Below are 12,444 nucleotides of genomic sequence, written 5' to 3' on the forward strand. Positions count from 1 at the left end.
AATATTCCTTAGAGAGAAATATGCATTTACTAATTAGTCAATTCATTTGTAAAACACCTAATAAGTTGCTTTGCACTGAGAAATGCAACAGAGAACAGAACATGCACAGTGTTTGGTTCCAGGGTGTTTATTAAAAAATTCATTAATTTTAATTCTGTATAGCTTAAAGTATTACCTAGATACATCCCAGAGTATGTTGAACAGATATTTAAAAGTATTGGCAAAGTCCCTTGAGGACTGGAGGAAAAACATGAAACTATTAAAAATATATATGGAACTATTTAACTATCCCACCTGGAAAACCCCAGATACTCTCTCAAACACTAGGGACTCCCAAGTTGATAGGTCAAGCCCTTGATGTTGAATCTTGCTCTTATGAAACTTATTTCTGTAACAGAGAAGCTAAGCCTACCTATAATTATGCCTAAGAGTCACTTCCAGAGAACCACCTTTGTTGCTCAGATGTAGCTTCTCTCTCTTGGCCCAATTTTGTAAGGAAAATCACTGTTCTCCCCGCTATGTAGGAAATGATGTCCAGGGACTTTGTTCTTCCTGCTACGTAGGAAACGATGTCCCTGACAACATAGGAAATGACTCTCAAGGATGAGTTGGCTCCGGCACAGTGGCATCAACAATGCTTTCTTGACCAAAAGGGGGATAAGAAATGTAACAAAGTAAGGTATCAGTGGCTAAGAGAGTTCAAATAGAGCCAAGAGGCTACTCTGGAGGCTACTTTTATGCAAGCTTCAGCTTAATATTGTTACTTCCCAGGGTTTGCCAAATCCCGACCAACATCATTCCTGTTAACCCTAAAGAACACCCAGGGCTTTATCTGAGATCCCACAAAACTTGCATGCTCTATATTTTTCAGAATCCTAAAACCTCAGATGGTTCCTAGGCCAGATAAGTTCTGAAACCCAGAGGTTCCAAGTCTCTCCAAAAACTTCAACCAGTTTCATATCCTTATGCCATATTGTTGACATCCCTTTTCAACATGAAAAAAGTTAGAATGGGCAGGCCTAAATATCCCTAAAGATTGAGCGAAGGATCAAAGGAGAAGGGGGAATTATAACAGAGAAGTTAGGATTTAACAAATAAGTATGACTGCTAAATCATTATATTGATATTTCTTCTTAGTATCCAGTCTTAGAGCAACTCGAAGGAAACAGCTGAAATTGTGGAACTGTCACCCATACCAAACTTTGAAATCTGTTCTATAACTATTTGTTCAAATGTATCTTGAAATTTATTGTTTTGTTTATATATTTCACAATAAAAAGTTTTTAAAAAAAACAAACAAAAAAATGAATAAACCACGTCTACCCTATGAAGTCCACTCAAACTCTTAGTCAGAGTTCAACTGTCTCAGCTCCATAAAGTTGAATGCATAATTTAAACATTTCTATTCATTCCTTTACAAATTTATTCACAGATTAACTTAAATCAGGGGTTCTCAAACTTGAGTGTACAAATTCTGATTCAGTAAGCCTGGGGGAGGATCAGAGTCGGCATTTTTTTTGTTTTAAGAAGGTCTGTTTCTTTATTTCAAAAGAAATTCTGTCAATTTTCAGTATCAAAATAGTACCACTACTGATTCCTCTTTCTCCCAATCTGCCCCCAAAAGAGACCACACCAAAAGAGGGTACATTTTAAGCCAATAAGCTACAGGATGCACACCTAACAGACCTCACAGAAACCTCACAAAAAGGGAGGGCCAGGTGGGGAAAAGACTTGCAAAAGATCAGCATACTGTCAGCCCAGACTTTAGAGATGGGGTAGCCTGTGCTCCCCAACCCCAAAGAAGCAAAGTTTCAGAATAATATTTAAAAAATTTTAAGTTTTGTATATAAATTATTCAAGATTTCTCTAGCACTGGCTGTTACAAAGCATGAGATGGCACTTTTAGAAATGGCAGCTTCAGATCCAGAAAAGAGTGATGAGATATTTCATATGGCTAAATCAGTGGCAAAACGTAATTTTATTTTCTTTCCTTTTTAAAAAGGAGGTAGGAGAAAATATCAGTAGTTAACCCCAATATAAGGGGCACATGATTCATTCTGTACCAGTTGGGAAGGGGGTAGAGAAAGGACAGGTTAATGATCTGGTCTCAGACCATATTAATTTGGTCACTTCTGATGAAAAAAATAAAATAAAAATGATAAATTTCCCCTAAGGTAAGCTGAAAACCTCAACAGTCCTTTTTTTTTTTTTAAGGCTAACTCCTAGAATCACCTTTCTGGTTTGGCTGGAGCTTTGTATAGAGCAATAAGGTTTCCCTCAATGGATTCTTTCCCTGCTAGGGTCTCAGTGAGGCAAGCCCATAGCTCTTTCCCTCCTCTCTGGAGAAAGTAATACGTATTAAGTTGAAATGCTTCATTCCAAAAATGTGAAAGGGGTTACACTGGGGCTTCAGAGCTATGGAAGTATTTGGAATGTTTTACAAATGGTTGCTACAACAACAAAAAGGGGGATAATTACAAAATGTATACATCACAACATGCTTTTAAAGACACTTGCATTGTGCTCGCCTTCCTTTAAATGTTGTTCCCAAAGGTGCTCAGCCCCTAGCCCACTGCAATCTCTGGGAGAGTCAGAGACAGTTTGGTGAAAAAGACATGAGGCCAGGGGTAGGTGGTGGATGGGTGTGGGGGTATACGGCAAGAGGAAAAAGCAGCCCTCTGGTTAAAGATCAGCCCTCAGGCAGGCTGGCCTCAGGTACACTTGGGGTCAAAGGAAGGAGCTGCAGTAGGGTGGTACTGGGGTGCTCTACATCTCATTCAGGTCAAGAAGTCTAGTCCAGCATTTTTTGTATATAGAGGTGCTCCTCTTTGGTGCATTTTAGTTTATCTTTCAAATCAGTTGCCTTTTCCAGTTTGGCTACCGATCTCTCAGCAATATGGGCATGAATCTCTGCCTCCTTGAGCTTATCAGTAAGAATCTTTATTTCTTCTTCATATTTGTCTTCTTTTTTTCTTTAGCAGTACTCAGACACTTCAGATTCTGCTCCATCAGTGTGATATGCTCATCCACCTCTTGGTGACAGGACTCTGCCAGCTCATCTTGTTCCTCAGTACGTTCCAAGACCCCTTCAATAATCACCAACTTAAAAGCCATCTCCTCATATTTCTGAACTGACACTTTTGTGATGTGCTTAGCTTCTCTGAGTTGAACTTCCTGGAGTTCCATCTTTTCCTCATCTTTTAAAGCCTGGTATAAACAACCTTCGTACCTCCCTCACTCTTATCAGCAGCTTTCTCTGCTTCCTCCAGCTTTTGCAGGGCAGTGGCCAAGCACTCCTGAGCATGGCACACCTCTTCTTCAATCAGTGGATCCAATGGTTCAAGGAGGTTGCCTCAGCTTGTTCCCAGGCCCGTCTTTCTCCTTCCACTTCCAGGTGGAAGTGATCGGCTCTCTCCTCAGCATCAACAGCCTGCTGCTTTAGAACTTGGACCTTGCGCTTCACTGCCTTGATGGTGGTGATCTCGACCATGGTGCCCACCCAACAACTGCTCCCGCTCAGCTTCCTGCCTCCTCTGCTCAGAGTCTGCATTTTTAAACAGGCATTTTTGCAGGTAGTTCTGAAACAGGAGAAATACTGACCCAAACCATACTTACTATTTTACAATAGGTGTTAGAGGTCAGTTCAAGCTCTTGAAATTTTCAATGGGTCCTATCCCTAAGACTTAGACGTTCTTCTCTGTCATGATCTTTCAAGTCATGCAAGAATAACAGATCCAATTTGTGCTGGGCATAATGGAAATAAAATCTGGTCCAACCAGATTTTAAATCTTAAATCATTATTAACAAGTACTTTGCTTTCTAATTCAGAATAATTCTATTGTCATTCCCTTAGAAACTATCTCCTAATCTCAATCAACTCAACCCTTTTAGGAAGCCCTGAACTCAACCAGGGAATAGGCTCTGTCATTCAGACACTTAAAAAGTATTTCTCCTTTACAGAACAATCTTCACCCTCCCTAACCAAAACAATGATTTTATTAACTTGCATAATAAATATAACCACACTTTATTAAAGTTGGAATGGTGTCAACACTCAGAATAATACACTGCTCTTTCATAAATTGAAATACAAATTACACTAAAACTCAGTTTCCTTGTCTCTTACCTGGCCCTATCCATGCTGTAACGTCAATCTGCATGCCAAAGAAAAGTTTTCCTTTTGATGCAGTCAATGCTTTTTCTTGATCCTCTTGCTGTCGAAAGAATACCAGACCATACCTCTCTTCTGAAGTTCCATGTATCTGCACTGATGTCACCTTTCCAAATTTCTTAAATTCATGGAAAAGGCCATCTTTAAGGCTTGTATCTAAATCCCCAAACAAAAATAAGTTACTTATTTTTCTAATTTAGTTAACCCAGTAAGCAAGCTATTAGACTTTCAGCCTAATTTCTGACCTCTAAAACATTACTTTTCCAAATAAAATAGTTCTAAAAAGACATTTTTACAGTTGTGAATATAGACTGAGTATTAGATGATATTATTGGTTATTTGTTAGGTAAGAATGGTACCGTGGTTATGCCAAAAGTGCCCTTATATCTTATAGAGAGATGCAGAAGTAAGTCTGTAGGATATGACATAACAGGAACTCACTTAAAAATATTTTTAAAAAGGCAACAAGAAAGGAAAACAGGAAGACAGAAGACACCTGAAGCAAGTATACCAAATTTTTTTTTTTTAATCTAGGGTATGGTAAGTAAGATTAAAGTTCATTTTGCTATTCCTTCTATTTTGGGATATGTTAAAAACTTTCATAATAAAAAAATTACACATATATATATAAATGTTTAAAGCTTGAGAAGGAAAACCTAGCTTTACAAGAATAATCTCAATGATAAAATTATATGGAAAGGGCATTTAATATGTCAAACTATTTTAATGCCCTTTATAGAGTCATCATACCATCTAGGGGTCTTGTGTTAATTTGCTTCATTATAAAAATAAAACTTTTTATGCAAAGGCAAGCCAAGTTTACCTTCTGTCCATCTCTAAATTTACCAAGCAATCTAAGTCAAAAGTTCATCAACATTTGTGTCTTAGTATTTCTACTCACAAGCTAGTATCTAAGTTTTCAAGGCTGTTTTAATAAATAATTTAAGTAATTACAGAAATGTACTTAGCTAAAAAATACTTTAATTGGTTTTTATTGGGTCAATCATCTATGCTTTTAACTGTTTTCATATTCAATGGAATAAAAGTATAGTATGATCAAGTGCCAAATTAAAAATATTGGAAGTAGAAGAGAGACTACCACACTATAGTTTTTAAACTAACTTTTCCATTATTTACTTCTTTCTCATTTAAAATGTGAATAGTTTCCTATCATAATTTTATGTCCAAATTATTTCACTGAACACAGAACTCCATGCCAACTTATTTCTAATCAAAACAGCATTAGTATTTCTAAAATTTCATCATACCAAATTTTCCCAATACTGAAATGTTTAATACAGAAAGCATATTTAAGTCAATAAAAAAAACCCCAAAGAAACAAACCAGCAGAACCCATGCTTTCTTGCTATACCACCCACCTGGCAATCTTTATATGTATAAAACAAGAGTACCAACCCAGAAATTGAATTGCATAAAAATACAATAATCATTTGCTTTTTAACTACATGGCATTAAATAATGAAACAAAAAAGGGAAACTTGTTTTCACCGCAAAGTATAAAATTCAAGCTGTTCAGTCCCTCATTTCCCATAATGGTAGATAGGAAAGCACACTCATGCGAAATTTTACCTGTAGAGCGTACAGGAAGATTCTGAACCTTGATCCCAAAACTTTTACGCGGCTCATCTTTTTCCAGAGATGAAAGCAACTGGGAAGTGGGTGCAGGGACTGCTGCAGATTGAACTGACCGGGCAGGGGAGTCATCACTTGAACTACTGCTGGATTCACTGCTGCAAGGGGGCAAAAACAAACTTTTAGCAAAAAGCCAAACAGAAAATGGGTACTCATACAAATCTTTTTAAAACTGATAACTATCAATAAGTTACATGTCTAAATTTTAGGTGTGAGATTTCTGGAACCTTTTTCACATCTATCTCATATTTTACTTTCAAAGACAGCAGAAGACAGCAAACACTGGCCTGAGAACGTGGAAGCAAAAGAAGCATTTTTTTTTACATTAACATGCCACCTAAAGATAAGTATATTCTATGCATAATGTGTACAATTCTTCTCAAGTGAAATAAGACCAGTGAATGCAATTCACTTAGGGAAATAATAACAGAATAGTGGATATGGGTTTTGGAGTCAGGTATCTCATGAATTCAAATCGTGGCACAAACATATAGCATGTGTGCTTGGACAAGTCATTTAACCTCTTGCTAAGACCGAGTCTGACATCTGTAAAATGGAATAACAATACCCACCTCACAGGATTAAGAATAAAATAACCCACAGGTTTACAGTATTCAATTAATAAACGAAGCAGCACTGCTTTACTATTACTACCACATGGGGTAATTAATTTTTAGGTGAACATAAATAGAATAATATATCAGATAATTTTAAAATTTTCAAAGAACTAATAAAGAAACATTATGTAAGTTACTTGAGTCTTGTTAGTTTAGGCTCTCTTCTCTGTGGATAATGTAGGAACTGAATCAGTGAAAATGAATGTATATTTAATAAAATCCTCAAAGTCAATTGAAAAAATAAGGAGAATACGTTACCCACACAGTCAGATTAAGAGATGGGTATATTTAAATTCATTATACCTATGAACTATGTGACAAACATAAAATTCTCTTTCTATACTGAATGTGCATAACTGTTGTGGTTTTAAGTTATTTTAGAACACTCTAAAATATTTTAAGAAAAAACTATTTACCGGTACAGCTGTCTTTCTGAATTTTGTTTCATTCCTCCTTCCTATAGTGAAGCCTTATCTTTGAAGTGAAAAACTTTAGGAGGTTAATCCACTTTAAGCATACATGCTAAAGGAAAAGACCTATAGTAGTTTTCGCCATTTGCCCTAAGGCTTCAAATCTCACATCTAGGACTAATCTAGTCAGACAAATCAGCACAGGCCTGAAACCAATTTGCTACTGCTTTTTCAAAAAAATAAAGAAATAAATACTACAGAAAAATAGGGTACTATAACTGAGAAATTAAACAGCATTTTTATTTAGCTCTTATAAGCTAAGGCAAAATATGAAAACTTAATGAGGTTATCAGAGCTTCTTGCAATTTGAAACAAAAGGAAAGAAGACTAGATTAGTAAGAGCCACAGAGAAGTGCTAAAAGAGACAAAATTAAGGATAAGGTTTCAGGATATAAGTGTAAGTCATCATAACCAGGCCTCCTATAAATGACAAGGCTTCAGCTTTCCATCTATAAAAGGGAATTCTTCTCTGGATCATCTGTCAAAATCAGTGTAACTAATACTGAATAAATTATATCTTCAATAGGATGCTAGATATTCACTGAAATTAAAAGTTAATACAATTAATCTTATGTTTTTAGCACAGAAGGGACACATGAAGGGAACAAATGCTTGCTCTACGTATTAAGTACTCCACGCAGTATAAGATTACTCACAAGGCCACAGATGACTACAGTACAGAACCTATTAAGTGACTTAATCAATTTAATAAATTCTAAGGTAACCGTTAAGAAAAATATTTTAATCACAATATTGCCAATAGTGTATACATATAAACTTACAAAAACTCCTTAGCAATGGTGGGCAGAAGTAAACAAACTTGGACAAAAGCAGAATTTCTGGCAACTGAAATAATTTATGAGGCAATAGTGCCTCGTACAATTTTGTATTATAAAAATGAAGGTGGTGATCAATCAATGGTAACAATGATCTTAAAAGTACAAAACAGTGACGGAAACTAATTTGATGTAAATGTCATCATTCTCCTCTGATAAGTTCAGTCCTCTATTACACACCAATTTTGAAACAAGATGTAGAATTTATCTGACAGGATTAACTGTTACTCAATTGGAAGTGGCAGCTAGAAAGGGAAAACTTTTAAAGTAAATTATGAAATTATAAAATAATACGAATTTTGAGTTCGTATTTTCATGCCAACCTAAACTGCAACATACATGTCCATGTATAGTATATTAAATATACAACAGATTTAAACATACGGAATCAAAATGAGAGGACAAATTAAGCCTCCCAAATTATTTTCAGCCCTACTAAACTGATGAGAGAACCCAAATGCCCAGAACATTTGAGTCAATTTTAATTTAAAAAATTCACTTTCATAATTTTATGAAAACTGTGAAATCACAACCTACTCATTAAAGCACATAATATATAATATTTAGTTGTTTCTTAAAAGCCAAAAATGGTTAAAATCGGGAGTTATTCCAATCTAAGCAATCTTAAACAGTAATAAAGCTGTATTGATTAAGTTTTAAGACAGTGGACTTAAAGTTTCCATAGTAGAAAAATATAAGAATAAGCAACTGATCAAATAGCTTATTGATAAGCAAACAGAATATGGGATGCAGTATTCTCTTAATCCAAATCATGGTGTTAGGTAATCAACCATCCCTGTTCCTACAGCCATTTTTTAACACTGGGTATACTTTTCATAAGATGCCTCAGGGCCAAATGTGCTCACAGGAGAGGGACATCCAATGACTAACTTCTACATTCTGAGTCCCTGCTTTAATTGTAAATACTTAATTATGGTGAATATGAATGCATGTAGGTTTTTAAAAGCTGCAAGATTAAAAAGCACTTAACCAAATTAAGTTTGGTTGAAATTGAGTGTATGTTTTTTTTGAGAACAAAAATCTGGCATAAATGTAGATTAAAAAAGTAACTAAAAAACTTTGCAATTAAAACAGAGGATCCATCTGTTAAAAGCAGACATAATCACAACTGAAAATTTTCTAGCACTCTCCTTTCTATCAAGTAGCTAATCATTTTTTTCTCTATATAATCAACACATGATAAGGTCAAGAGCAAAGTGTACAAAATGAAGATCTTACAAGAGACTTAAGCAATTCAAAATGTCCCCACTGTCCTTGGTGCTTCCTTTAGATGAGAAAAAAAAATCATCTAATTTCTGTATAGATTTTGAATGGAATGCACCACCACAGGAGACCATCTGTATTCTATTTTTTACAAGTCTAAATTTTCAACACAATCATACCTTTTTTGCAGCAGTTAGCTCTAAATGTGGTTTGAAGACCTCTTAAAGCATCTAAAAGGTGCTCTCTATTTCAAGTACATATCTCTGTGAGGCTGAATTTTCTTTATATACTTCAACCAAAAGAACATACACTCTCAATTTCAATGTAGCAGTAAATGTGAGTCTAGGTGTCTTTTATTAAGCCAAATATTAAAGAGATTTGAAAAAAAGGTAAAACAATGCTTCTCTTCTCACTAATTTTTTTTTAGAAAATATTTATGTTAAATGAATGAAAATTTTTAAATTAAAAACTTTAATTTCTAATATGGTAAATATATTACCCACAATAAACAAAAAAGGAGGGAAATACTCAACTGTGCAACCTAGTAAGGAAGTCATTTTGCTTCTCTAAGCTTCAATTTCCCTACCAGGTTAATGGACCTTGTGACCTTCAAGGTCCCTTCTATCGCTTACATTCTTTGACTCTCTGCCTACAGCCAATCTTCAATCTCTGATGGTTCCCAAATGTCTACAGAATAAAACCACATTCCATGAAGATGTAGCCATTGCTCTTTACCACTTGGTCTCAAACTAATTTTCTAATCATTCCTGATCATTCCCTTCTTGCTACTCCCCAACCCCACCCACCAATGATCTATCCACACCAATTTCTAGTCACAAGGACCTCCGTTTCTTATATGAGTGCTTTGTTATATTATTTCCTCTCTAATCCTCGATTTTCTTGTGTATGAATGGTGGTTTACTTGTGAAGGACTGCTGTGAAGAGTTAATGAGTTTGTATGTAAAGGGTGCTTATTACTCTACCCAGCATATAGCAAACAGAACTCTTGTCCATATCGTCCTTTCCCTCCTTGCCTGCCTTCAAAAGGATTAGCTCTAATACTGATCTCCTGCTCAATACCTATTCCTGCCATCCCTACCCAATCCTGTAGAACTGACTCCTTAACTTGTGCTCCTAGGATTCTTTTATTACAATATCTATCTCAAATCCAGCCTGCTTTAAAATCTGATACTGGATTTTACAAAATTCCCCTTTGTAAATAGTGCAGGTTGGTGCCAGATATGTAACAGATATGCCTCGAAGAAAATTATTGAATTAAATTGTGCAAATGATTAAGATTAATGTCTAGGAAAGCACAACAAGCTCACTAAATGAAGGCTCTGAATAAACTTATTATCTAAGAATAAAATGGAAATCTCTGATAAAATATTGCTTGGTTACAAACTACAAAGTTTTATGGTTTTTTTTTTTTCTTTGTTTGACATGTCATTAAATAGTCAAGAAAAATAATGGATGTTCTAACTAAGGTTCTAGGAATTTAACTGGCATATTAACAATCTGACTGAGAAGTAACTGCTTACCTACAAAACCAAAAGCCCTTCATGGATCATATTCTCTAGAACTCTGTGGAAGATGATATTTAGAAGTAAACACTTTCCGGGATAAAGGCAGAAGCATATTTAAAATATACACACATACACACATATACACACATACAAAGTTTTAAATGTCTAACAAAGTCCACAGTCTTTGAATTTGCTATTTTATTAAATTCACAAATCCTATAGTTGTGAATACCTACCTACATCAGTGGTTCTCAAACAAGGACAATCCCCCCCTTCCCCCAAAGGGGACATCAGGCAATGTCTGGAGACATTCTACACTGCTACAATGGGGGGCAGGGTGCTACTGGCATCTAGTGGGTAGAGGCCAGGGATGCTACTAAACATCCTACAGTGCATAAGATAACCCCCTAAAGAATTATCTGACCCTAGACATAAATAGTACCAAGGATGAGCAACTGGCCTGCATTATTTCCTTGACTGTTTTCCATTATTTTGAAAATTTCATATTGTGCTGGTTTGAAGCAGTTATGTACTCCAGAAAATGCCATGTTTTTTTTAATCCAATCCTGTGGGTGCAGACCTATTGTGGGTGGGACCTTTTGATTAGGCTGTTTCAACTAAGATGTGACCTAGCCATTTCTGGGTGGGTCTTAATCCTTTACAAGAGTGTAAGGGACACATAAAAAGCCCAGAGAACTCAGAGAGAAACACCCAGAGAAGTGTGGAGAGGTTTAAATTAAAAAGCCCTGGAAGAGCTAAGAGAGGAACCCAGAAGCTCAGAGAGAAAGCCACTGAAGCCAGAAACTATACCTGGGAAAGAAGGACCAGCAGATGCTAGCCATGTGCCCTCCTAAGTGACAGAGGTGTCCCTGATGTCAGCAGCCTGTCTTCAGAGTCCAGGTATCATCAAGTTGATAACTTAATTGGGGCATTTTCATGGCCTTGGAACTGTAAGTTTTAAGTTAATAAATTCCCATTGTAAAAGCCAATCCATTTCTGGTATATTGCATTCTGGCAGCTTTAGCAAACCAAAACACATATGCTAATTTTAAACTGCAATCCAAACATGGGATCCTTAAAGTGATTCTTCCTTATTACCAACATACCACTTCGTAAATCTCTGAATAACTCCTAGAATTACAGGATTTTTTCTTTAAGGATCAACTTCTGAAAACTACTAAGGGAGAAGATGGACTGGTACATGAAAAAACCTGGCATCACTGGATTTTAGAAAACAGATGGTAAAAAAAGGAAATGGAAACCTTTTACAATTTGCCTGTTACCATGTCAATACTAAAGTCAAAGCACTGTTCGACAAAACTGTCATAATTTTTAAATAAATAATGAGTGAAATATATAATATTGGTACCTCTTCTCCAGTTAAGGTTTTACACTAATAAAAACTATTCCATTCACATTGACGTAGCTTTCTAAGCTCTACAGCTTTCTTCCCCTCAACCTAGGGATTTAAGGCAATAGTTTACTATCACAATTAGATTTTTTCCTACACCAAAGTTCCATATTCAGAGAAAGTAGCAAAACTAATGTTTTATATATGCAGCTAAATGGATTTTGCTTTGTAATTTTAAGCCCACTAAAAAATATGCCTAAAATTAATGACTACTTAAGAAGAAGCAACGTGAATGGTTCTTCTCTTTGTTTCTTAGAAAAGACAAAAGACAAACCAATCAATGCAACCAGCTACATATCTGTTGCTTTTTGACAACAAGGCTCTGTTGAATCAAGGGCTCTTATAAACTGTCTTACTTGGGTGAAGTCTAAAAATAAGGACCAATTACCATTTTCTTAGAAATGACTTCAGAAAACATGGGTCTGCTCTAACTGGTGACCTTGCAGCTATTACAAAAGAAATGAGGAAAGCACTGCAGGACTCAACTTGTATCAATTATGAACTAAGTCCTTATAGCCCCAAGTTAAAAGAACAGT

General features: G+C 35.6%; 1 protein-coding gene across 3 annotated transcripts in view; it reads right to left on the reverse strand.

The window, feature by feature from the left end:
• The window catches only part of SPEN (spen family transcriptional repressor), a 107,756-nt gene that overhangs the window by 30,307 nt on the left and 65,005 nt on the right, over window positions 1-12,444 (reverse strand). For all 3 annotated transcript variants that reach the window (XM_077151170.1, XM_077151169.1, XM_077151172.1), the window contains exons 4-5: window positions 5,762-5,922; window positions 4,127-4,327 (exon numbers count right to left, since the gene is read on the reverse strand). In XM_077151170.1, the coding sequence (XP_077007285.1) occupies window positions 4,127-4,327; window positions 5,762-5,922 (362 nt within the window). The remainder of the gene's footprint in view (window positions 1-4,126; window positions 4,328-5,761; window positions 5,923-12,444) is intronic.

Source organism: Tamandua tetradactyla, chromosome 2 (assembly GCF_023851605.1).
Source record: "Tamandua tetradactyla isolate mTamTet1 chromosome 2, mTamTet1.pri, whole genome shotgun sequence".
Taxonomy (NCBI): Eukaryota; Metazoa; Chordata; class Mammalia; order Pilosa; family Myrmecophagidae; genus Tamandua; species Tamandua tetradactyla.